At 45.7% G+C, this 26,944-nt stretch overlaps 1 protein-coding gene across 5 annotated transcripts in view; it reads left to right on the top strand.

The window, feature by feature from the left end:
- Positions 1-26,720, top strand: part of LOC136449705 (serine/threonine-protein kinase ATM) — an 81,951-nt gene extending 55,231 nt beyond the window's left edge. For all 5 annotated transcript variants that reach the window (XM_066449863.1, XM_066449862.1, XM_066449864.1 and 2 more), the window contains 31 exons: positions 49-135; positions 395-697; positions 786-898; positions 5,955-6,021; positions 6,108-6,182; positions 6,262-6,381; positions 6,757-6,921; positions 7,000-7,101; positions 12,489-12,640; positions 12,740-12,941; positions 13,022-13,069; positions 13,149-13,232; positions 13,971-14,054; positions 14,195-14,275; positions 14,360-14,449; positions 14,888-14,950; positions 15,629-15,769; positions 15,868-15,924; positions 16,011-16,070; positions 16,567-16,661; positions 16,756-16,864; positions 17,478-17,567; positions 24,518-24,597; positions 24,694-24,772; positions 24,863-24,909; positions 25,036-25,135; positions 25,238-25,369; positions 25,469-25,603; positions 25,687-25,752; positions 26,116-26,256; positions 26,349-26,720. In XM_066449863.1, the coding sequence (XP_066305960.1) occupies positions 49-135; positions 395-697; positions 786-898; positions 5,955-6,021; positions 6,108-6,182; positions 6,262-6,381; positions 6,757-6,921; positions 7,000-7,101; positions 12,489-12,640; positions 12,740-12,941; positions 13,022-13,069; positions 13,149-13,232; positions 13,971-14,054; positions 14,195-14,275; positions 14,360-14,449; positions 14,888-14,950; positions 15,629-15,769; positions 15,868-15,924; positions 16,011-16,070; positions 16,567-16,661; positions 16,756-16,864; positions 17,478-17,567; positions 24,518-24,597; positions 24,694-24,772; positions 24,863-24,909; positions 25,036-25,135; positions 25,238-25,369; positions 25,469-25,603; positions 25,687-25,752; positions 26,116-26,256; positions 26,349-26,426 (3,246 nt within the window). In that variant the 3' untranslated portion in view covers positions 26,427-26,720. The remainder of the gene's footprint in view (positions 1-48; positions 136-394; positions 698-785; positions 899-5,954; positions 6,022-6,107; positions 6,183-6,261; positions 6,382-6,756; positions 6,922-6,999; positions 7,102-12,488; positions 12,641-12,739; positions 12,942-13,021; positions 13,070-13,148; positions 13,233-13,970; positions 14,055-14,194; positions 14,276-14,359; positions 14,450-14,887; positions 14,951-15,628; positions 15,770-15,867; positions 15,925-16,010; positions 16,071-16,566; positions 16,662-16,755; positions 16,865-17,477; positions 17,568-24,517; positions 24,598-24,693; positions 24,773-24,862; positions 24,910-25,035; positions 25,136-25,237; positions 25,370-25,468; positions 25,604-25,686; positions 25,753-26,115; positions 26,257-26,348) is intronic.
- Positions 26,721-26,944: the final 224 nt, after the last annotated feature.

The raw sequence follows: 26,944 nt of genomic DNA, 5'->3' as shown, positions 1-26,944 counted from the left end.
CTCAGTTATATGCTAATATTGTTTATTTCTATTTCTCACGTTTTTCAGTTGCCACCACATGTTGATCTGTTGGTTGCTGCATTTACTCGCATAAATGAACCGGACAGCATTTATGGGCTCACACTTGCCAATGAGGTTATCTTAAATCCTTTTCCTTTATGTGAAGATTCATATTTTATGAGTTCTAGTCATGCTTAAGATGGATATGAACATTTTTTTCCATCTCCCATTTTCTGTTATAATCTTTTATTCATCTCCACAAGATATTTCAACCTGCAAAGCTCAGGCTATGCTAGGTATTTTTAGGTACTTTATTTGTGATTTTCATCAGATATATGTTACGACCTATAAGTTATGTACCTAAGATTTGCTTATTATTGTTCTTTTGAAACAGATAGCATCTCAGCTTATTAGATATGAGCATGAAGGTGATTGGAGTAGAGCACTTGAATACTACGATTTACTCGTAAGGTCAACGCCAAAGGCGCACCTTGGCAATTTAACTGGGTCGGTGTTGACTGGACCGTCTACCGTGTCTTCTAGAGCAGAAGATACAACGTTGAACTGGAAAATGCACAAAGGTCTTATGAGATCCTTGCAGAAAACTGGATGTAGTCATGTGCTTGATGTCTACTGTGAAGGTTTAACTCACCAAAAAGGGTGTCTTCAACAAGACGCAGAGTTTATTGATATCCAAGTTAGTATTGCATCTTTCATATGACAGTTGCACTGTGTTGCTAAACTTCTCCCGTAATTTGTTCCATGTTTTATCGCCTATCTTGCAGTATGAGGCCGCTTGGAGGGCAGGAAATTGGGATTTCTCCTTTTTCATTCCATATTCTTCTTGGTCTTCAACCCGCACTCGAAGTTACTGTCTTTTCAATGAAAATTTACACAGGTTCATAATATCCGTTTACTCATATTGATCAATGTTCTTTACACTTTTGGGCAGAACTTTCTTTGTTTAGTGAATTATCCATCAACTCTTACTCCCTCCATTCCAAATTGTAAGTCGTTTTGGCTTTTTGAGTCTCACAGCTTTTGCTACACACGTAGATATATATTATGCCTAGATACATATAATAAAAGCTATGTATGTAGTAAAGCCAGAATGACTTACAATTTGTAATGGTGTATGTAAGATAGAAAATTCAGTACACTTTCGAGCACAAAGCAAAGCATTTATATACTTAGCATTATATTGAATATAATGTTAGGGTATAGTCAATACTTACCGCACAAGCCCAAGGATCTTATATAGAAAAAAATTTAACTTATTAAACCTTGCCCAACAGTACATATAAAGTTACATAGATTCACAGCACATAGTTGATGTTTCATCATGGAAAAATACTTTCATAGTATATGACTTTCTCTATTAAAACAATATTAAAATGCACGAGTAGTGTGCCAAGTTATGACACCACCAGCCAGGGTTGAACCCTGGGTCTCACAAAACAGGGGACCTCACCAAGTTATATCACTTCAGGATGTTCCTGGACAGTCCGGCCTTCACTCCCTTTTGTTGACCATATGGTTGAGGGCTGTCTTTGATGCAATCCTTGGAGGTCTTTCCCCCAAGGGGTCAATTTTTGTTTAGAACAATACTCTTTTGCAACAATTGCCAAGTCAAAGTGTCATATTGCGTATGGGACTAAGTTGTTGTCCTAAATGACTTACATCGGGAATCAGAGGGAGTAGCATCATTTAATGAAATCCCATTCAAACTCCTCTAGGGTGCTCTATCACACCCAATTTTAAGGATAAAATGGGATGCATAATCTTATGTGCGTCCAGAGATCAATCACACACATAAGCCGACAAATGATAAAAAGTATCATCACAAGTGTTTATTGCATCACGAATATTATCACATAGTCTTCACATAAATATAGCGGAAATATAAAGATAACTCTTTCGCGGAAGCTCCATAGCACAGGGACGTCAACTGGTGGATCACAAGACTAGTAATTCTCAGGGAAGTCGTCATTACCTTAGCAATCTGTTACCCATCCGGAATTTTTATTCAAATAATGAAAATAAATAAGCGTAGGTACATCTCGTACTCAACGAGTGTAACATGGGGTTCATGACGCTCAAAAGGCTTGACACAGGTTTAACAACATTTAGCTTTTAGTTCTCACAATTTTAGCATAAGAGTAGCATCAAGTTATCATAATCCCGTAGAAAACACATGATCAATGTAAACATGATTAATGAATAGCATAAACAAATAATTAATAGTGATCATCTATTCCATAAGGGTTTCAAGGCCGTTCATGACCGTGAGCACGGCTGATATAACAGTTTTACACTCTACAGAGGTTGTACACTTTCATTGTGGGTCGTGTTTCCCATTTGCCCGGGGTTTGCAAGTCCCCAAAACACTACCAAGGTGAGCAGACAGGATACACTATGAAGCCTTTCAAAAGTTCGTCTAACAAGTTAGGGCCGCTGCCCTGCAAATGTAGGGCTTCCCTTCCCGATGGCACATTCCGCGCAGGCTATACACAGACAAAGGCCGCACTTCACCCAACCCGAAACACACCCCATTTGCGCCTTTCGGTAACCTCTAATAAGCTAGAAAAGGTCATTGTACTGAGCTAAAGCCAGAGCCATGTGGCTCTCATAGTTGTAGTGTAAGTCCCGAATGACCACTTACAGATATGTCCTTAGGGAGAGGAATCTAGAGCACCATAAAACCCAATGCTCTAGCCCTCTTAAGCCAAGTTGCTAAAAAGCATATTTTAATGTTTATTGCATATACCATTAGTCAAGTTACAAGATCATGGTTTCGTTAAGCACTAACATTATCTACCCAATGCAATATCCCATAGGAGTCGAGTTACAAGTACAATTCTAGGAAATCCTTATCAAGGTGACACATGCATACATGAATTAAATGTATTAAGGTTAATAGGAAACAAGGATAGTCCCATGCTATACTTGCCTTGATCAAAGGGCTCCTGCTAATCCTGCTCATCAAAGTAGTACTCTTGATCACCCACGAATTGCTCACCGTCTATACTCGATCAACACAGCAACACACAAGCATCCGGAAGCAATCATGCATAGCAAACAAAGGCTATAATTAGAACAGTACACCAACAGTATTGAATCAAGATGAAAAGCTTGTGAAACGAATCTACGTCTCGCAATAAACACAGAGACGCGAAGATCACAAAAATCGGAGCTATAACGAAGAAATTATGAATTAAACAAGATTTCTTTTAATAAAATAATAGATTAAAACTAATCTTGAATTTCAAAAGTTGAAAACATGTTTAACAGTAGCTTGAACATGTAGATTACACAATTACGAATCTAACGCAACTTGAACGGATCAAAACGGAGTTAAAACGAAGTTTTTATAAGGAAAACAAAATCAGTGGCAAATCTGTAAATAAAGAAAACGTATTTTGAATCTAACAGAGGGAAACTACGCTTTCAGAAAGAGAAAACGTATTCTGAGAATACGCCTTAGACCGCGGGTTCATATCTGGAAAAGTGGAGGACTCTTTAGCAAAATTGCTTGACGAAGGGGTATGGTGTGATCTGAGCGGTTGGATTTGATTTGGACGAATCAGATTAGATCGGGGAGGAGAGAGAGAGAGCAACCGGCCGGAGAAGAAAGCCGGTGCGGCGGAGCTCCATTACCGGCGACGAGCAAGCTCACCGGCGCACAAAGATAACGGCCTACAGGCCACGGTTTGGCTCGGGGAAAGCATAGAAAGAAAGAGGGGAAGACGGCGAACTCACCTAGGGCTTTTTCAAGGTCGAAGGTGGGACTGCGGCGGCGTGCGGCTCTGTGAGGCGGACGGCGAAGCTCCTGTGAATATCGGCGGCACCGAGTGAGCAAACCGGAGCGAGAAAAAGAGAAAGAAAGGGCCTGGTGACTTCGTAAACTCGACGCGATGCTCGGCATATAGCTTACGGAGGCAACGAGGCGGCGGAACGACGTAGGTCGAGCTTGGCGCGGCACTTAGGGTTGCGGCGACTCTTGCGGGCTCGATTGGAGGCGGCGGCTGACGCTAGGGTGGGATAGGGAGGCGGCGGTCGCAGGGGCCACTATTTATGAGGGGCCTCGGTGTGGGGCGCATGCCAAATCGCGAGGACGGCGCGGTGATGGACTTCAGATCGGAGCAGAGTCCGGGTCAGGGACGAGTGGAGGTAGGAGATGACGCCGCTGACGCGTGGGCCCGGTGCAGCAGTGAAAGCAAGGGCGGGTCTCGGCGGTCAGCTGCACAAGAGAGGAAAGGGGCGCGCCTGCAGTAAGCTGGGCCGGCCCATAGCGGGTGCGCGGGCCTGCGGGGAAAGGAAGGCGGCCAGCTGGGCCAACAGGCCGAGAAGGAGAATGGGGAGAGAGTTGGGCCTTGCCTCTTGGTGGTTGGGCCACTCGGGCCAAAAGCCGAGAAAGGAGGGATAGTGAGGAAAAATTCCTTTTCTTTTTCTTAAACATATTTTCAAAACCAAATTCAACTCAAATTTAAATCCTTTTGCAGTTTTGATCAAACCCAAGCATCACAAAAATAAATATGCATCAGCATGAATGCACAAACATATAGCTAGACCTTATAGTTGATTTTAATTTAACAAAAGTTATTATTTCTCTAAGTTTTAATGCTCACAAAAATGTATAAATAAATCAAATTAACCTATTTTTAAATGAGGCAAATTTTAGGGTGTTACATGCTCGAAGGTAGTGTAAGTACCTCTCTAAAGGGTTGGTACTCCCCTTTTTAAGACAAGTCTGGGGGGCATCTTCCTATGCCAAATTCTTTTAGAATCATCAATAAAACAAGCTGACTGTTCTAATGTAATTCATGTTTTTTTCTTCGTAGAGTTGAACATTTGTAGGGAATTAAGCATTATCCTCTGGGAGTTACCACCCCCTCTGATCACCAATGCATGTCATTTTACGATTTGCCGGTTGAACCTTTTTAACACTTTGACCATGAATACATAAGAATTATGTGTATTGACAAAGTAAAGTATCGTTTACTAGGTTCATCATGGATAATACTTTATTTGCTCATCTATGTTTGAAATATCATATTCTTATATAAATTACTAGTCAAAGTGTTTGCTTGTACACCATGTCAATGCCCTAAGCATCATGCATCAGTGAACTAAGGCGTGGCAGTTGCATACATATATATACTTACAAAAGTGCAGTTGTATAAATGCCTGTGTGGTGCCTATCAACTTTACTTTAGCTAGATCATCAATCAACTACACACTCCTCTACTGTCTACTGTTGCTGACCATTTTGCTTCTCAAACAAAAAGGCAAGGAGCTAACCTATATGTTAGCAGTAACTACTACTCATGCTAATGAAGCTGGTTGAACACAGGGATTACTTATCTATCAATTACTGAAGCTTTCTGGGTTGTGAATATTGTTCTTCTCGAACAGCACAGGAGGGCTTCATGTCATTTCACTAAGAAGAGATTTAAAAATAAAAAGTAGAGGCCAAAGTGCCTATTCCCGACACACCCCGCACAAACCCAGAAGAAAAAAAAGAATTTCATATGTGCCACGCTCTAGAGATAACAACCACGACCAACCGATCTCCCTAAAATGGACTAAGAGTCCGGGGTGAGTGACTTAAGGAGTAGCTCATGGAGCGTGGAAGCTCTAGACAAGCACCACAAACTACTTTTACTGGCCACCGTTTCCGGAATCACTTGAACACTTGAGCTTTCCCCTTTAAACACATGTATTCCTGTGCTTCCAATGTTCCCAGGTGACAGCACTGCCCCACCAGCTAGGCAGCTAGAGAAACAAGATGCCGATAAACCAGTTGCAAGTCTCAATTTTGTTTAATTTCTGCAATCTTCTGTGAGAACCAAAGCTGACTGGGTCTTGCAAGTGTGTATGTTCTTTGTTTTGCTTACCTTTAGAAACCTGTTTCCTAACTTCTGATATTTTTTTACTTATTGTGCATGCTCCAGTTGCTTAAGAGCTTTGCAGAACGGTGATTCTGAGGAGTTCCATGCAAAACTTAGTCTAACCAAGATGGTATTGTTCACAGCCACTTTTGTAGTCACTTTCACTAGTGAAATTCTGTTAATGTTATTTTGAAATATTTACTTGTCCTCTTCTAGGATCTTGTCATGGCTTTGTCAAACACTAGCAAGGAGAGCACGAAATACATCCACTCTACCATCCTTAAATTACAGGTGATGACTTCTTATCTTATGATGGTCTATATGTTGGTGGATCAGTCAGGTGCCTTATCCCTTGCTTTGGTACCTACAGATTCTAGATCATGCTACTATGGTTTGGGACCTGCGTTGGAACCTTAATCCCAATCAAACGTCAAAATCTCCCATAACCAAGGAATTTTCTCACATATCTTCTGTCCCTACAGGGATACAGGTTCTGCACACATCTCTCTTGCCAGTTCTATCATTCTGTTTCAGATGCATGCAATTCAGGAACTTTGGATATGTGTCAATTTGCATGATATTTTTGTATTGATGTGTTGAGAATCTGGAGAAGGGACATATATTCAGTTAGACATAACAGTTAACGTTCCATGCCATTTTTTTTATATTGGTTCATTCTCATGAGCTGCTTAATTTTTATGCTCGAGATGCTGTTCATTTGGCCAAATACCACTACAACACCTTTTCCTTTGTAGAAAGAAATATATTGTACAACTGCACAGCAATGTGAAGTCTTTTACTCTATACCATTGTTAATTGTTTTTGTTCCTTGTTGGCTAATATCTCCTTACTTTTTTCTGTGCAGTTGGAGTTGCTGGATAAAGAGTGGAACTTAATTATGTTCCAAGCAGAACGGAACCTTGATCTTTTTGAACCTTTTCTGGCATTTAGGCGTGCCCTCCTTAGGATTTTAGGTTGTGAAGAACATCTTGTAAAACATTTATTTCAATCTACTTCTGCGCTCCGGAAGGTGATCGTGTTGTTTTCAGCTGTGTCCCTGTTTCACACTATATTCCTTATTTCACTATGATTATTTTCTTGGATACAGGGATTAAGGTTTTCTTTGGCAGCGGCAGCTTTATATGAACTCAAGGAACTTTGTTTACACAGAGATGAGGGCACTATGCCAAATACCTATTTCCTTTCACGGGTACATACTTTACAATTGAGTTATCCAAGTGTTGATTTTAGGAAGAAGTCTATTTTTGGCCATCAAACTACAGCTATCTCCCAAGCCCTATTTTGGCCATGAAACTCCAAAACTGATATCTTTGCCCATCGAACTATCAAAACCAGACAACTTTGGCCATAAGGTTGGTTTCAAAGGTGGCTTTGCCTATATATGTTTTTTTAAAGATAATGGAAATATGATTAAATCTCTAAAAATGATAACTAATTTGTTCGGTTCTGATAGTTTTTTTAGCAGAAAATACAGCAGGGGAGGCCCCCCACTGTAGGGATTATATTAAACAAAAACAAAGACTGTACAAAGAAGCCTCACAAGAGAGGCAAAACAACACCAAAAAACAAGCTCAAGACAAAAAAAACTATACTAAGGCATCTATACACAACAGATATTCTGGGCGCTTTTGCTCACTAAATCAGTGTGCCTGAAGACTAGCCTCTTCAAAGAAGGAACTTTTCAAGGAATCAAAAGACGGACGGCCTCTGTCAAAGATGAAATTATTTCTTTGCTTCCAAATTTGCCAAGCAGCTATGATGAATATCTCCATAAACAAGGGGCTTTGGTATTGGATCTTAGCAAGATGCATCATTTGGAAGAACTCTTTTGTGAGATCCCAACTAATTCCAAGATATTGCCAACATGCTTGACTGAAAGGGCAGTTGAAGAACAGATGAAGCGCATACTCCTCAATGCTGTTGTTGCAGAGAACACAGTTGTAATTATTTCCTTGGAGCTTTTGTTTCTTCCTTCTTAGGATATTCCTCGATAGTTTGATGGCCAAAGATATCCGGTTTTGGAATTTGATGGCCAGCTAGATGGTACCCCGCGTGTTGCTATGGAAATTTTGTAGTTTTGTATAGGAAAAGCATTCATGGTGTAAGACATTATAGATCTCTTCTTATATTGATGGGCAGCAGAGACAATTCATTGGGATCTGATAATCCACATAGAACCCCCTACTAATTATTATTACATTAATAAGAGTTCTACTTTTTCTCAAGTAAAAGCTATAGTCGTACAGTAGTTTCATTGCTGAGACATCTCATCAAGCATATGGTGTGTACATGAGAAAAAAGTACTGCTGACTATGAATTATATTCCTGGAAATCAACAAATTTTGTGTTAATATGGAACCCTTAGGAGGGAGGGAGAGAATCCAAAATAACACTGCTTGTTTTACACGGACGGTAGTGGTAGCCACTTGACCTGAGCGGCGATTAACTTGGTGGCGGGGTGAGGGTGACGGTGCTGAAGGCGTTGGCGAGGGACTGGGGATCCCATGGTGACCATGCAGAAGGGGACGTCTGGGTGGGCGCCTGGTAGTATGCTGCAGGAGCCAGAGGACAGTATGCTCCAGGAAGAGGCATGCCCGTCATCAGAGCTTGCTGCGGAGACGAAGGCGGGCCGATGCGAGGCGGTGGACCGCGAGGACCACTGGGGGCGGACCCGTGCCACATATGGATGGACCCGGTCCATGGGTTGAGGAGGGAGGGCCACTGCGATCCGCCTGGCGAGCCACTGTGCGAACCTCCTTGGCCACGGCCGCCGCGACGACGCCGGCCACGGTTGCTGCCAGAAGACACCCCTCCCGGCGGCCTGTGGAGGGCGCGGGGATGCAGGCCGAGGTGTCGACGAGGAGGCAGGCGGCTTGCTGGACGAAGAGGCGATGAGAGCCGAGGGAGGCGCCATGTTGAGCTCGGCCAGGCATAGGTCGACGCGGACATCAGCAAACGAAGGGAACGGCCGCTAATGGGTGACGAGCTGCGACATGAACTGGAAGCGCTCGTTGAGGCCACGCAGAACATTCAGCACAAGAGTACGGTCGTTGATGGGCTCGCCAAGATCGGCAAGTGCATCAGCCATACTCTTCATCTTGCGGCAGTAATCGTCGATGGAGAGGGTGCCCTGGGATAGGATGCGAAACTCGGCGTCGAGAAGCATGGCGCGGGACTCACGATTGTTCAGGAACTGTTGTTCGATCCCGAGCCAGGCCACCCGAGCAGTGATGCCATCACGCTCGTGGATAACGTCCAAGAGGTCGGAGGAGATGGTGTTGAAGAGCCAGGAGACAACCACACAGTCCATGCGCGACTATGTCGGGTCGGCGAAGCGGGAATCGTCACTGAGGACGTGGTCCTTCAGAGCGAATCGGCCGAGGATGAGAAGGACGTAGCCGCGCCACTTGGAGTAGTTGGAAGACTGCAGATCAAGAACGATGGGGATCAAGTTCTTGATGTTCTGGACAGCGGTAGCCTGGCTGTGCAGATGAGCAATGGCTGCAGCTTTGGAGCGGTCGTCGTCGCCGTCCAGGGTTGCGTCGTCCCGGAGGGATTCCGTGCGAAGACGCTCACGGAGGGCAGTGGCCTGCTGTTCCAGGACGTCAGCCTGCTCGCGCTCTTGTTCAAGAGCAGCGGCGGCGGCACGGACGCGTTCCTGGGCAGCGGCGGCCGACTTGAGGAGGTCAGCCTCCTCTTGGAGTTGCTGACTGCGCTCGGAGTTGGCGATGTGCAGGGAGACGGCCTCCTCTTCTAGCGTCTTGGCGGCGGCGAGGGCTTCGTCGCGAAGTAGAGTCGCGGTGGAAGCTGCCGAGGCGCCGGAGGTGGAGCCGCCGGAGCCGGAGGTTGAGCCGCCGGAGTGGGGCGCGGCAGCCGAAGGGGCCACGGGGCCATCAGCGCTGCAGCCGTCAAGGCGAGGCGCGGCGGCCGAGGGGACGGGGGGGAGGGGCGGAAGCAGAGGAGTGGGCGGGAGATGAAAGGCCCAAGACGTGATTAGTCTGATACCATGCTAGAGGAATGCCAATAGGCTTAGATTACTTGATGATGAGATTACAAGAGGGTTACATATATATAGAGAGAGGCTAAGCTAGAGAGTTAAGAGGGGGGAAGTCCCAGGCAACAAGCCGGGAGTCCCTAGGCAGCACACTGGGTAGAAACCCAAGAGGCAGCTGATACAAAGTAATTGATAGAGGATACAGGTAGGAAATAAATACTCTAACATTAGGAATAGAGATCAGCTATTCGCAGGCGAAAGGCTAGTGAATCCAGAGGATTAAACTGGGGACTTGTGATGGTCAGTGGTTCCACGGAGAGCATGTCGTGGCCTTCCTCCCTGACCAGCACGATCCCAGGCTTGAGGTCCCGGTACACCACGTCCAGGATGCGCAGGTACTCAAGCGCAAGCAACACTGATGCATAGAACCTGCACCAAGTTTAATTTTGTCACCATTTATTAATTTGTCAAACAGGCATTATTCAGATCATTTTATTTTGATTTGCGGTCATACAAGAAGGGATCGAGTTCGGAACGATGATATACGTGATAGATTAGGGGTAGCACCAATTGAAGAAAAGCTTGTCCAACACCGGTTGAGATGATTTGGACATGTGCAACGGAGACCTCCAGAGGCACCGGTGCGTAGTGGAATCCTAAGCTAGGATAGTAACGTGAAGAGAGGCAGAGGAAGACCGAAGTTGACTTGGGTAGAGGCAATAAAAGGAGACTTGAAAGGATGGAATATACCCAAAGACTTAGCCTTAGATAGGAGTGCTTGGAAAACAGCTATTCACGTGCCTGAACCTTGATTGCTTCTGCTGGGTTTCAACTCTAGCCTACCCCAACTTGTTTGGGACTTAAAGGCTTTGTTGTTGTATTCAAAAGATACATTAAAAATTGATTTTTCTCCTTCCTCGCTCACTGGTGAAGTGATGAGAATGAGATGATGAGTTGTTACCTGGCTGCGTCCTCGGTGAATCGCTTGTTGGGCTGCTGCTGGTGGAGCGAGTAGAGGTTGCTGCCGCAGCAGTACTTCATGAGGAGGCAGCAGAATTTGTCAGTCTATCTTGAACTCTTGGTAAGTGTGAGGATGCAGTGGCGAGTTGGGAGTGCAAGAGGCAGGAGGTGAAGCGCAAGGGACACGCAGTGGCCAATAAGTAGGGACATGCAGTGGTTAATAAGTGAGGGATCAGTGGAAGGCTGGAAGGTAGGCCTGTGACGTGGATGGATGAGAAGCCAGGAAAATCTTGTAGTGGGGGGTCTCTTATTTAGGTATAGAAGATAGAAGATGTCGGACTCAGTCAATAGTTCGATGGCCAAAAATAGATTTCTTCCTTGATTTTATTGCACTATTATTTGATTTGTCCAAGGTCCATATTGATAATATGTTTAAGCAGGCTTATGTAGCTATTTGATTTTGGTAAACTATTCTTATCGCCCTCTAGCATTGTGAGAAATTTTGTTGTAAATGGAGTTGTCATGTGTGCTTCTTATACAGTCTCCTGTGTTATGGTTCTGTCAGTTCAAGTACAATGTTCTAAAATTCCCTCTGGTTTATTTTCTAGGCTTACTAATTTTTCAATATTTTACCAAATGCATGGAGTTGATGTTATTTTCTTCATTTTGTCATCTTTTGTTTCATTCTTTCTCCTAAGTGTTTATACATTTATTAGTTCTTACCTTTCCAATAAAGAGAGAGATGGTACTCGATTACCCAAGAGTTTCTTAACCTTAGTGTATCGTCAAAATTTTGTTATGGTCAATAAATTCATGCAACAATCTCGAGGTAGTTGTCTATGTCGTCCATACTACACACTTTTAGGCTTTTGTTATCCCAGGGTTTTGTCAATGAGATAGCTTTTTCATTCTAAGGTTCCATATGGAACAGCTTTTGTTTATAGGAATTAAAGGGGAACTGCTTTGCTCCTACCCGAATCTTGTGTAGTTCCGGCCTTCTAGATGGAATGTAGTTCCAGATTAATAATCATAGAATTGTATTGCTACAATGCTACCATAATCCATGTATTAGAGTAGGGGTGTATAATGAGCCAACTGCACTTTTTTCAAGCTTTCTTTGAAATTGACATAATCTTATTTATTATGGTCTCCTGAATTATTTGAGACCGAACTTCAAACCGAGCTTAACGAGCCAAGCCGAAGTCAAAAGTCCCTCAAAATCTACTCATTTTTATTTTAAATGAAAAATGAGTTCAATTGGAGATTTTTAAAACGAGCCACCGAGCCAGCTCAACAAGCTCTTTGTCCAGCCGACGGATCATTACAAAGTTTTGAGAATAGGTTGAGCAGCACTTTTGATTATTCTGTAGTAACAATAGTGCAACATGTTTGATTTTGGAAATATTCCAATCTGAGCTTTATTTGAGCTGATATAGTCGCTGGTTTACTAATCTGCCTTTCCCAATTTCAGTTTTTGCTTAAGCAAGAACTTGCCTGAAGACCAAAGTTGATATCCTCACAGTTGTGTTAATATTGCAGCATATTTGTGCTTATAAATCGCCTGTTTGTAACCTATGATCAATTGGTGTTCATGTTCTGATATTTCTACATTTGCTCTCCAGCTTGAAGAGGCTAAATTGCTCAGAGCTCAAGGGCAGCATGATATGGCTATTAGTCTTGGAAAATACATACTACAGAAGCATTCTGACAAGAAAAACCTGTCAGATGTCTATCGATTAGTTGGCAAGTGGCTGGCTGAAACAAGATCAAGCAAGTAATCATTCACACTCGGTACCTCATATTTTGTCTGTCATGAATTACTTCCATTTTGTCACATGTAATAATGCAAATTTTCATGATGGTTACTTTGTAGCTCAAGAACTATCATTGAGGACTATTTAAGACCTTCTGTAGATCTCTCTGAATTTGAGAAGAGTACAGATAAAAGGTACATGTCCAGGCAGTGTCGAACACATTTCCATCTGGCACATTATACATATAGTTTGTTCAGAAGCTACGAGGAAAGACTCTCATCTAACGAATGGCAAGCAGCTCTGCGATTAAGGAAATACAAGGTCACTTATTATTATGGCAATTCCAATCAATGTTTGACTTGAAACTGTAGTTCTTTTACCAGAAGTTCTATTTAATGCAGACTAGGGAGTTGGAGACACTGATTAAAAGACTGAGAAGTTCATCTAAGGCAAGTAGATGACTATAACTTTTGATGTTTCTTCATTTCCAATCCTTCTGTTCTTGGTGCTAATCTTTCAATTGCTCAGGGTGTGAAGACTGATTACTCGGTAAAAATCCAAGAGTTACAGAAACAACTTGCACTTGACAGAGAAGAAGCAGAGAAGATTCAGGTGTGCACATTTGTTTACCCACGCGCAATGTGTATATCAAATTTACACTTCCATGACCTCTGAATAAATATAATAATGTCACTCTCCATGCTGAAGGCCGTACTTCCAACTCAAGTGTAACATGCACATGCACAATGCATGAGTTCATGTATGATTAGTAATCTCGTTCAAAAATCAAATTGTTGAAATTTGTGCTTGTGCATTTCTATTTGTGGAAATTCCTTGATATGAACATCATTTCACTGTTCTAAAAGTTTATATCAAAACCTAGACCTATTACAAGCTTTGTTGTACACACATGCCTAATTTATGTGTCAAACAAAAGAGTAAGGTGCTGTCCATCCTGTATGACAGCAGAAGCAACTACTAATGCTAATGAAGGTGATGATTCAACATAGGGATTACATGTTCATCACCACATGCTTGGAAATGTATTGTAATTTATGAAGCATTGTGTCTTGCAGTTTTAATAAATGAGGTGCAGCCATGTGGCTTCCATAGGGGCACCAAATTCTCACTCATTTATGTATCTTTGACTTAGAGAAGAAACTGCCCAAAAACAAAAACAATTCCCCTAGAGGGGAACCCATTTATGTATTTCGATCATAAATGAAACGTAGCACATAATTTAATATTTGTTGTTTAGTTGTACTTATTAAGAGCTCTTCAGCATATCCCAGTTAATGTGTCCAATCAACTTGTATTTTCATCTTTCCTGAACATGTTTTCTCTTATTAGGATGATCGCGATAATTTCTTAAATCTAGCGCTTCAAGGCTACCAACGTTCCATTGTTGTTGGTGGCAAATATGACCTACAAGTGGTATGTGATTTGTATTTGGGTATCCATATTCCATACATCTCTTCCTAACTGTTGCTACACTTTTTTTTGTCTAACCCTATTATATTTTTGTTGGGACCTAATTTTATTTTATTTACGTTACATTAACATTTGCTCTTCAGGTTTTCCGGTTGGTCTCGCTGTGGTTTAGACTTTTCTCAAGGGATCAAGTTGTGAAAGCAATGTTGAAAACAACAAAAGAGGTTTTCCTTTTTACTTTCATTTCTGGATCGCATTGGTACTTCAGTCAGTTTCATTAAATGTGGTATTTCAATTTTGTTGTGTAGGTCCAAACCTACAAGTTCATACCACTGGTTTATCAAATTGCTTCGAGACTTGGGAGCTCCAAAGATGCTCAGGGGTCAACTAACTTCCAGGTACATGTATCATTTAATCTTGTTTTTTCTGTAGATTGATAATGTTAAGGGTATTGCTTTCACGTTGCATTTAAGAGGGGGTGTTAAGGATATTAGTGTAATCTCCCTAGTCTAGGGTTTTCCTCTTGTGTCTCCTATGTACTCTATATATAGTCCCCATTGGGCCTCAATAGAATCATCCAGTTCAGTCTCCCTTTATTTGTAACAGATAGAACAATGCAGCTCTGGTATCCTGGGGTGCGGGCATCCTCATTAGCCAGAAATACCATGTTGGAATGTTTCAAAAAAAATCAGCCCATAATCATGTATGTAGTGTAGTATACATAAAGTATAGCTGCAACAAGTCAGAAACAAAATACTTAACTTGATTTTATGATGGTTTTAAAAAAAATGGCAGCATTATTGATTTTCTGTAACAATATTGGTTTTCTGTGGCAGATTGCATTAGCTTCTCTTTTGAAGAAAATGGCTGTTGATCACCCATATCATACAATATTCCAGGTAATATAATTGTTGATCTTACATGCATATGGAAAAATCATGATCAAATACAACTTCCATGTTTTTACACTTTGTTTACTAATTGCATTTGTCAATAGTATTAACAACTAATGCTAAGAGCAAATATACAACAACAACAACAACAACAAAGCCTTTAAGTCCCAAACAAGTTGGGGTAGGGTAGAGTTGAAACCCAACAGAAGCAATCAAGGTTCAGGCACGTGAATAGCTGTCTTCCAAGCACTCCTATCTAAGGCTAAGTCTTTGGGTATATTCCATCCTTTCAAGTCTCCTTTTATTGCCTCTACCCAAGTCAACTTCGGTCTTCCTCTGCCTCTCTTCACGTTACTATCCTGACTTAGGAGCACTGTATCCATAGATATTTTATTAGTTTACGAAAAAGCACTGTGTCTCAAACTTATACACATCTCAGCTTGGTTGAACTGTATCCATAGATATTTTATTAGTAGAGGGATAAGGCAGCAGAAAATAGTCATACGTGAGCCAAGGATCTGACTGAAATATTCAGAGTGCACATCTCAGCTTAGATCTAACATAATGTCCCCAGTAAGTCTAGTTTATGCATGTCAAGGCAATTTCAGTCTCTCTTAATCTCAGATATCAGATTTTTCTTCCTGTTTTTTAGAACTAAGAAATAATTATTTTGTTTGTTTTCAGCTTTTGGCTCTAGCAAATGGTGATCGTGTCAAAGACAAGCAAAGAAGTAGAAGTTCTTTTGTTGTAGATATGGAGAAGAAGCTTGCTGCTGAAAATTTGTTAAAGGAGCTATCTTCCTGTCATGGACCTCTAATTCGTCAGGTTCTGCTTCAAATTCTATTCAGATGTTCTTATCTCTGAAGGGGATCAAATGTATTTTCTGTTATAATTTTTATGATCCTTATTTGGACATCTTATAGATGAAACAAATGGTGGAGATCTACATTAAGTTAGCAGAACTGGAGACCAAGAAGGAGGTTGGTTCACTTTTCAAGCAGGAACATGGATTTTTTTTTTTGTATTCTCAATGTTAACATAATCTTTTCATCTAACTTATTGTCAGGACACTAACAAAAAAATTCCACTGCCCAGGGAGGCCCGCAGCATTGGTCAGCTTGAACTAGTGAGATAACATCTTGCGAACTTACTTTCGTGAACTTGTTTGTGCCTCGGTAATCATTGGAGATAAAGCCATCTTTTGCTAGAGTGGTGCCCAGGGTTTGGGACATGGGCTGCACAGGGCTTTCTCTAAATCTTGCTTGCTTAATAACTTCCATGGAGGAGAGCCAGTGGCATGCTAAAAAAACTCGACCTGAAGAGGAAAGAACGATCCCCAATCAACTAGCCATCTCAAGTAGAAACATGATATAGTAATAAAAAATGCTTGATTTGACATGTTCAAACCATCTCAAGTGATATCAAAAGAACTATTCAATTGGTGGAAAACAGTTTGAATAAAATAAATGAAAATATGCTTAAATGAAAAACGTAGGCAGAGTTTATTGCCTATTTATTATGTTCCATTTCTTTTATCTTCTTTAGTTGTTTGTATGCCTATTAATCAATTTTCAAATACTTAGACTCGTCATTTTATCTTCTTTTCCCTTTGACTTCATCAGGTTCCAGTTGTGACTGCTACTGTTCCTGTTGATCCTAGCTGTCGTTATGAAGAAGGCTCCTTTCCACATTTCACTGGGTTGGCTGACTCTGTTATGTAAGTTGGATCTTTAGTTTTACACATTACTTGCTACTTGCTCCTGAAGATTGTGTTTCTCATATTTTTAGTGTTGTGGCCATTCTCTTGGCAGGATCATGAATGGAATTAATGCTCCCAAAGTTATAGAATGTTTTGGTTCAGATGGTAACAAATACCGCCAACTTGCAAAATCTGGAAATGATGACCTGCGACAGGATGCTGTATGTTCTTCTCTTCCATTTTAATAGCTAGATTTATATGATTATTTGGCATAAAGATTTTGAAAGCTTGCTCTACCTACTATAGAGAATGTTCTAGTTGCACCTTTTTATCCTTTTTGCAAACATGGAACTATGTAGTTTCGTTTTCAACCTTCTATAACAAGAGTTTTACAGAAATATTCCATATTTTATTATTATTTCTAATCGTTTGGCAGTACTGCCACAGATATTGTTGTCTTCGTTAGTATTACTTATAGGTACATTGGCATTAATGCAGCTAGTATACACCTAATTTCTAGCTGCAACCACTATTGAGTATAGAGTACAAATGCTTGCGTGCTAAACTAGTATTTAATCTTATTATAGGTAAATAGTTTTATAGTTCCCAATGATAACTTTTATTAAAGGTGTTTTATTACAATCTAAGCCACATGTCCTATTTAGTTGCACCAAGTTTGCTTATTCTTCTCTTCCCTGTAATGTTATCTTCCTCTAAAAGAATGCTATCTGATAATTTTCCCTAGAAGAATCTCAGTTGAGTTATTAGAAGAGAATCTATTGTGTGCAACTTATATTTTGGGATGAATTTTTAACATCAATATGACATTTGCAGGTGATGGAGCAATTTTTTAGTTTGGTAAATACATTCTTGCAAAATCACCGAGATACTTCTGAAAGGAGATTGAGAATCCGTGCATATAAGGTAGCGGTGAATGCCATAAATTTGATAAACTCCTCTATATCTGGCTCTTGAAATATTGTTTGTCATAAATTTCATCATTCTTTAGTGTGCCATTAAATTTATTAGTATTGTTATTCCCAAAATGTATAAGCACATTAGGAAGTGCACTTGTGAAGGACTCACCACTGGTGGCCTTGTTCTTTTGTACCACATAAGTAGGGGAGGTACCTACTGAATTAAATATATCAAGAAAAATATTTAGTAAGGAATTGATCCGCTCAATTGGTTGTGGTGTGGATGTACGCCAGACCATCCAAGTTCGAGTCCTCGTCGAGGCAAATTTGGGTGCCTATTTCTTCACCTAGTTTCTCCTAGGTTGGTCAAGTTTTTTAAAAAGAAAAAATATTGCTATTTTTATTTTAATCCAATGTTTATAAGTGACTCCTCCCTATAACATCTTTTGTCACAGCATGAACCTTATCCTTGCAAAATGGGCTGCCACACCAAGGCCCTTGGTGTGGCCAAATGGGCCTTGGTGTGGCCAAATGGGCAACCACGCCAAGACCCTTGGCATTGTAGCCCAATCTTGCCATGCCAAGGCTCTAAAATGTTAGTCGCTGAATTCTCACTCTTGGTAGTAGGAGAATTCTTACTCTCATCGAGAGAGGATGACACTAGGAGTTGGGGCAATTTTCTTGTCTATTTCTCACACAAGCTCACACAAATGCCATACCAACCTGAGGGGTTGGGGTTACATATTTATAGCTGCTAGGCAGCCAAGCATATGCCAAGATGCTAGTCTAAGATGCTAGTCTAAGATGCTAATATGCTGTCCTAATATGCTGTCCTCTAAGATGCTGTCCTAGATGCTAGTCCTAGATGCTAAGATGCTAGTCAAGGGTGCTGTGCTGTCCTTGGCACTTGGCAGCAACAGCAGTCCCCTCCTTGTGGCAGCAGTACAGCCAACAGCCCCACAAAGCAGCACAGAGACTTATCCATCATTCTCCCCCTAAGTCTTGTGCGTCGTCTTGTGGGGGAGTTGAACCATCCCGGTCCTGGAGCAGAGCTCAAGGAACTTGATCCTCCCAAGGGGCTTGGTGAGCAGGTCCGCAAGCTGATCCTTGGTGTTGATGTAGCTCGCCTTGATGCTCCCTTCCTCCAAACAGCCTTGGATGAAGTGGTACCTCACCCGGATGTGCTTGCTGCGTTCGTGGAACACGGGGTTCTTCGCCAGGGCTAGAGCGGATTTGCTGTCCACCCTGAGCTCCACCGCTCTAGTGTCTCTGCCGAGGAGATCACCAAGCAGTCGAGCGAGCCAGAGCGCCTGAGTCGAAGCGGTGGAGGCCGCTATGTACTCGGCCTCGCAGCTGGACAGGGCCACCACCTGTTGCTTGACCGACTGCCAGCTAACGAGGCACTTGCCGAGGAAGAAGAGGATCCCGCTCGTGCTCTTGCTGGTGTCGATGTCGCCGGCGTGGTCGCTGTCGCTGTACCCGACGAAGTGTGCCGCCCCAGGGCACCTCGGGTAGTAGAGGCCGTGGTCGAGAGTCCCCGCAACGTAGCGGATGATCCTCTTCACAGCCTGCTGGTGCTCCGTCGTCGGTCGCTGCATGAACCGACTAACGTAGCCGACGGAGAATGCCAAGTCTGGCCGTGTGTGGGCGAGGTAGCGAAGGCTCCCCACAAGACGCCGGTACTGCGTAGCGTCCACCTCCTCCGTCGTGCTGTCGCGGCTCAGCTTCAGCCTCTCCTCCATCGGAGTGAGAGCTGGGTTGCAGTCGGTGAGCCCAGCTAACTCAACGACGCGCTTGGCGTAGGCGGTCTGTCGAAGCGTGATCCCAGAGTCATCCTGGTGTACCTCGATTCCCAGGTAGAAGGAGAGAGGCCCCAGGTCACTCATCTGGAAGGTGGCCTTCATCTCTTCCTTGAATGCCGCCACCTCCGCATCCTTGGTGCCGGTGATCACCAAGTCGTCGACGTAGACACCCACCAGCAGGGCATTACCTCCATTGCCTCGTCGGTAGATGGCCGCCTCGTGCGGGCTTTGCTCGAAGCCCATCCCCTTTAGCGTGGAATCCAGCTTGGCATTCCACGCCCTCGGTGCCTGCCGCAAGCCATAGAGGGCCTTGCGCAGGCGGAGCACCTTGCCCTCCTTGCCGGGGATCGCAAATCCCGGCGGCTGGTGCACGTAGACCTCCTCCTTCAAGTCGCTGTTAAGGAACGCCGACTTGACGTCCATGTGGTGAACACGCCAGCCCTCCTGGGCAGCTAGCGCAAGGAGGAGTCGCACGGACTCCATCCGTGCCACGGGAGCAAAGGCGTCGTCGAAGTCGACCCCCTCCTGCTGCACGAAACCTCGTGCCACCAAGCGAGCCTTGTGCTTGACGATGGCACCGGCTTCATCCCTCTTCAGCTTGTACACCCACTTAAGGGTGATCGCGCGATGACCACGAGGAAGGTCAGCAAGCTCCCAGGTGCGGTTCTTCTCAACCGCATCCATCTCCAACTGCATCGCGGCGCGCCATGCCGCGTGTCTCTCGGCCTCTGCGAACGACCGAGGCTCGCCGTCGTCACACGCAAGGTGCAACTGCGCCTCCAGGTCCTCCAGGTCGTGAGGCACCAGTCCCGGCACCGGCTGGTCGCCGAGAAGGTTCTCCACCGTACGGTACCGCAACGGCTCACCGTCGTGGTACGCGTCGACGCGCTCCTCGTCGTGAGAGAGCGGAGTAGCGAGCTCAACCGGGCCGTGCTCTACACGAGCTGGTGGTGGAGTAGACGTGCCCGGAGTGGTGCCTGTCGGTGCTGGAGTGCGTGGCGTTGCCGGCTGTGGTGGAGTCGGCGAAGAGCTCATCGCAGCCGAGGTCCTGGCTGGAGAGCGTGGTGCTGTCGGAGTAGCAGGTGCCGGGGTCGGTGGAGGCTCGGAGACTGGGGTAGACGCGCTCGCCGAAGAAGAACTGCCTACTCCCCCAGCTCCCTCGAAGTGGACGTACTCGACAGTGAAGTCGTCGTACGTCGGAGCTGAGCCGTCGTCCACTGCCTTGTCCCACGCCCATCTTCGCCCTTCGTCGAACACAACGTCGCGCGCCGTGCGCACACGCTGTGTCTTCGGGTCGAGGATGCGGTAGGCCTTCGAGCCCTCCGCGTAGCCGATGAACACTCCCGGAGTGCTCCTGTCGTCGAGCTTGCTGATGTGGCCAAGCTCCTTGGCGAATGTGAGGCAGCCGAAGACCCGCAAGTGGGAGACCGCCGGCTTGCGCCCATGCCAAGCCTCGTACGGCGTCCTGCCGTCGAGCGCCTTGGTAGGCGAGCGGTTGAGGATGTAGACGGCCGTCACCACCGCCTCTCCCCAGAAGATAGCCGGCATCCCCCTCTGCTTGAGGAGGGCCCGAGCCATCCCCACAACCGTCTGGTTGCGCCGCTCGACGACGCCGTTCTGCTGCGGGCTGTACGGCGCGGAGTAGTGGCGCTGAATGCCCTCGTCAGCGCAGTACGACGCGAATTCAGCCGCCGTGAATTCGCCGCTGTTGTCGGTGCGCAGCACGCGCAGCTTGCGGCCGCACTCCGCCTCCGCAGCAGCCTGCGCGCGTCTGATGGCGTCCGCAGCCTCTCCCTTGCTGCCGAGGACCATCACCCACATGTAGCGGGAGAGGTCGTCGACGAGCAGCAGGAAGTAGCGTCGTCCTCCCGGTGTGGCCGGTGTCACCGGGCCACACAAGTCCCCGTGCACGAGCTCGAGCCTCTCCTTGGCTCGAAAGCTCGCCCGCTGGGGAAAGGGGAGTCGCCTCTGCTTCGTCAACACGCAGACGTCGCAGAGCTGCTCCACATGGTCGAGGCACGGCAGGCCTCGCACCATCTCCGTGGCACTGAGCCGCTTCAGGGCCTCAAAGTGAAGGTGCCCGAAACGCTCGTGCCACTGCCACGCCTCGTCGTCCCGACGAGCAGCGAGACAGAGGGGTTGTGCCACCTGCACGTTAAGGACGTAGAGTCGATTTGCGCTTCTGGATACCTTGGCAAGAAGGCGACGGCGACGATCCCAAATCCTCATGACTCCGTCCTCAACCACCACGCGCGAACCGTTCTCATCCAGCTGTCCCAAGCTGATGATGGAGTTCCTCAACGCGGGGATGTAGTAGACTCCGGTGAGCAGCCTGTGCTCACCAGACACGGCGGTGAAGATGATGGAGCCGACGCCCTTGATCTCTACGCCGGAGGCATCCCCAAACTTGACGGAGCCTCGGACGCTAGAGTCAAGCTCGGTGAAGAACTCCCGTCGACCGGTCATGTGATGGGTGGCGCCGGTGTCGAGGCACCACCCGTCAGTCTTGTCGTTGCCGGAGCTGTCGCCGAGGAGGGCGTGTGCTTTTGGCTCGTCAAGGTGGAGGAGAGCCGCTGCGGCCGGTGCCGCTGGAGGTAGCTCGATGCTGGCATGTGCCATGAACAGAGCCGGCTCCTCCTCCTCCTCCTGTGCGACGTGGGCCTGGCCGCGTCGTGGCTGTCGACAGTCCTTGGCCCAATGGCCAAGCTGGCCGCAGTTGCGACAGGTGTCGTCTCGTGCCGGCTTGTGCCTGCCGGCGGCGCCGCCCTGGGCGCCTTCGCGGGCATCACCCTCGGCACGTCCTCGCGCCCCGGCCTGGGCGTCTCTGCGCGGCTTGCCACGCTTGCGGCCGCCTATCGCGGAAGAAGGCTCCCCCTTCCTCCGGTCACCTTGGCTGGCAAGCCACTGCTCCCGAGTGAGAAGGAGCTTCCCGCTAGTGGTGATGGGCCCCGAGAGGGACTGTGGCTCATCGCTGTCGACGACCTTGAGGCGACCTATCGCCTCCTCGATCGACATCGTGGAGAGATCCAGCAGAGACTCGATCGAGCGAGCCATCTGCTTGTACTTCTCGGGGACGCAGCGGAAGAGCTTTTCGACAGCTCTCTCCTCGCCGTAGGTGTCGTCGCCGAACTGCACCATCTTCTGCAACAGAGTATTGAGACGGAGAGCAAAGTCATCAACGTCCTCACCTGGCTTGAAGGCCAGGTTCTCCCACTCCTTGCGAAGTGCCTGCAGTGTGGACTTGCGGGCGCGGTCGCTGCCGATGCGTGCCGCAGCGATGGCGTCCCAAGCCTCCTTGGCAGTCCGCTTGCTGGTAAGCGAGAACTGCATCTCGGGCGGGACTGCAGCGATGAGAGCATCCAGCGCCCGTCGATCTAGGTCGTAGTCGACGTCGCCATACCGGACTGCCTCCCACATGTGCCGCACCTGGAGCTTTACCCTCATCACCGCAGCCCACTCGACATAGTTGGTCTTGGTGAGGGTAGGCCACCCACCGCCGGGACCGACGTCCCTGACAACAGCCTGGAGCCCGTGGTAACCACGGTACCGATCCGGGGAGAGAGAGCCACGCTGCCTGTGAAGGCCGCGCTCTCCATCGACCCGTCGGTACCGATCCGGGGAGAGAGCCACGCTGCCTGTGAAGGCTGCGCTCTCCATCGACCCGTCCGCCACCGTTGCCGTGCGCGCCTCCTCCAGGAGCGCCACCGGCGCGTCCGCGCCTGTCTGGGCTGCCGCCGCGCTCGTGGGCGTGCGCGGCTGCCCCAGGAGCGCCACCGCCGTGCGCGCCTCCTCCAGGAGCGCCGCCAGCGCGTCCACGCCTGTCTGGGCTGCCGCCACGCTCGTGGATGTGCGCGGCTGTCCACTGCGCCGCCCGCGCTCGCGCTGCCTCCCTCTCTAGCAGCTCGAGGTCCGCGTCGGCGGTGTCGTCAGCGGAAATGGAGCTGCCGATGCTGCCCCGCAGAGCCTCGACCTCCGCCGCCGCCGCACGCGCTGCATTCGCCGCCGCCGCTGCTTCCGCCTCCGCTCTGGCTGCTGCCAGCTCCGCCGCTGCTAGCCTCGACGCCCTTGCCGCCGCCGCAGCGGTCTCTGCCGCCGCTCGCTCGCGTTCCTCTGCCGCGGCAAGTTCGGCCTCCTGCCGACGCCACGTGCTCGAGGCGACCGAGCGCTGAGACTGCCCTGCGGACATGACGCGCTACCGGGCTGCTGCTGCGTGGGGAGAGGGCTGCTTCAGACGAGCTGGGAGAGGAGTGAACAGGAGCGGCCGGAGGAGCTGCTGCTGCCAACAGATGGGGCTGTTGTGGGGCTGGGAGAGAAGATGAGCAAGAGATGCTCAGGCTACAGGATAATACGGCTCTGATACCAGTTGTTAGTCGCTGAATTCTCACTCTTGGTAGTAGGAGAATTCTTACTCTCATCGAGAGAGGATGACACTAGGAGTTGGGGCAATTTTCTTGTCTATTTCTCACACAAGCTCACACAAATGCCATACCAACCTGAGGGGTTGGGGTTACATATTTATAGCTGCTAGGCAGCCAAGCATATGCCAAGATGCTAGTCTAAGATGCTAATATGCTGTCCTAATATGCTGTCCTCTAAGATGCTGTCCTAGATGCTAAGATGCTAATTAAGGGTGCTGTGCTGTCCTTGGCACTTGGCAGCAACAGCAGTCCCCTCCTTGTGGCAGCAGTACAGCCAACAGCCCCACAAAGCAGCACAGAGACTTATCCATCATAAAATGTTTTTTTAATAGATGGGGAGGACTTTCTAAACATTAGATTAGAAAGAGTTAAAAAATGAAGATTATTTTATTGCTGCCCACTCTCCCCTCGTCAACAATAGTTTCTGAGCTTTCTTTCTATTACTTCCACAATTTTAACTTCTAACTTCTGATTTGCATTTTTTCCATTTAATTTATTTCCTGTGGCATCTTATCTTCCTGGTAAAGATTTAGCATAATGCTAGGTAGGCAGTCACTACCTATGAATCTGTAGCCTGTTCAGGACAATTAGAATAAATGTGTAAGGGCACCTCTTCTACGTAATGGAACTTGTAATGTTGGGAAAACCTTATGAATCATACATTCATACACAACCATACTGCCATGCTCATTTTGAATGTTGTGATAAATTTCTGACTACATTCTCCTCTAACTCAGGTTGTTCCTTTCACCCCAAGTGCTGGTGTTGTTGAATGGGTAAATGGTACTGTTCCACTTGGCGATTATCTAATTGGGAGGTCTCTGTATACATGATCTCAGTTTTTATATGTAAATTATATTCTGAATATTCTGAATTTTTCATATTTATTTGCCTTTTTCTTGGGGTTATACAGTACTAGAACTGGTGGAGCACATGGACGATATGGAATTGGGGACTGGACATATCTTCAATGCAGAGAGTACTTGATGAGTGTATGTCCACGTGTTGTAGAGGTTTTGTATTCTATTTTTTCTAATAGAGTGATGAATATATTTCCAATTTGAAGGAATTATATTTTGTAGGAAAAGGACAAAAGGAGGGCATTTCTTAAAATCTGCAACAACTTTAGGTCTTTCTTGATCTCTACTTCCATTTGCCAACGATCCAACATGTACATACATGCATGATGCGTCCATGAAAATCATATCTAGTGTTTCTCTAACTATTATTTTTCCCTTTTTTCTACAATAACCAGGCCTGTGATGCACCACTTCTTTCTTGAGAGATTCTTGCTGCCTGCAGATTGGTTCCAAAGTAGACTTGCTTACACAAGGAGTGTAGCAGCAAGCTCGATGGTAATTTCTTTTAGTAGTCTAAGTGCGACTTGAGTCATTGTCTGGAGCTACACAGACTACTGAGACTTACTGTATGTTGCCTATTGTTTTTCATGGATTCAGGTAGGATATATCGTCGGTCTTGGGGATCGCCATTCCATGAATATTCTCATCGACCAAGATACAGCTGAGGTTGTACACATTGATCTTGGTGTTGCATTTGAACAGGGTCTCATGCTTAAAACACCTGAGCGGGTATGTGATGGAACATCACATTCTATGTTCCTGAACTTCTGTGAATATCAATTGCCAGTTCTTCCTTTGTAAAACACTTTTTTTTGGCTCTACTTGTAGGTTCCATTTCGGTTGACAAGGGATATTATAGATGGCATGGGTGTTACTGGTGTTGAAGGTGTGTTCAGAAGATGTTGTGAGAAAACTCTCTCTGTCATGAGGGCAAATAAAGAAGCATTGCTCACTATTATTGAAGTATGTATACTGTCAAATCTTCTCCATAATTTTAAGAGACTTCAATACTTTAGCTCCTCCTGAGACTGGACCGAATGTGTCAGGTTTTCGTTCATGATCCTCTATATAAATGGGCACTCTCACCACTGAAAGCCTTACAGCGTCAAAAGGTAACTACAAACATTTGCTTAAGTTATTTTCTTCTCATAGCACATCTTGGTCCATACAACTGAAATTGCTGGTATGCCTGTTAGGACTTGACAGGTAACGAGTGCGACCAGTAGCAGCCAGTATTATGGATGTGTTGCTTTCTTCTCACCAAATGTACTCACACCATGCTAAGCGAATTTAAGGACCTGATAAACAACAACAATATCCCTTTTTGTCATAATATGCAAGTTTAGGCTAGGCTAAAGGACCCGATCTGACTACAAAAATGGAAATGCAGTGGTCGTTGACCATACTGTTGAACACAGATATACTGTACGTAGAATTCTCCTGCTGGCAACCCTTTAAACCTTTTTTTTTTGCAGGAAACAGATGATACTGATTCATGTTTGGATGACTCCCAAGAGGCTTGTGAGGGCAATAAGGATGCAGCTCGTGCTATACTCCGTGTTAAACAGAAGTTGGATGGATATGAAGATGGCGAGATGAGAAGTGTGCAGGGCCAGGTTTTATCTTCGTTATACTGAAGCATTAAGATCTTTATAAATTTATTATTTATACTTCTGTTACAAAAGTAAAGTTTATGTTTGCCTTTTAGGTCCAACAACTCATACAGGACGCTGTGGATGTTGATCGGTTGTGCCAAATGTTTCCAGGGTGGGGACCTTGGTTGTAAGCTCCATTGAAATGGATGTAAATTTTGATCGAAGGCAAGAGCAACTTTTTTTTTTGTTGCTCGTGAGGTTTTACTCCTTTGGGGTGTTTTTCTCCTCACCACCATTGTCAACATTCCTACAAGGTATGGCTTAATCGCCTTTGGTACCCTGTACATTGATGGGAGGGCAAGGGTGACATTTGGATGCAGGTGGGTTGTACCACTCATGAGTCTGATTAGGGGTGAAAACGGTACGGATATTTTCCGACTGTATTCGAGACCGAATCCGTTTAAAGATGTTCAGATCTGTCCGTATCTGAGTATCCGAGTCCGGATATTCAATATCCGATACCGTATCTGTATCCGAATACTTAAATCGCATGTTTATGATGTCGATATTCAATCGTATCCTATTCGGCATGATTGATGCTATCAGTATTCGAATCTGAATTCAGACAAATATGAAAACAAATGCAATATCATTGATATTCGTTCGTATCTGATCCGTTTTTATAGTCCTGATAGCTGTTTTAGAGCCT

The sequence above is a fragment of the Miscanthus floridulus genome, chromosome 5, assembly GCF_019320115.1.
Source record: "Miscanthus floridulus cultivar M001 chromosome 5, ASM1932011v1, whole genome shotgun sequence".
NCBI lineage: Eukaryota > Viridiplantae > Streptophyta > Magnoliopsida > Poales > Poaceae > Miscanthus > Miscanthus floridulus.
Note: the sequence above shows the minus strand (reverse complement) of the source record. Positions and strands in the feature narration are given on the sequence as shown.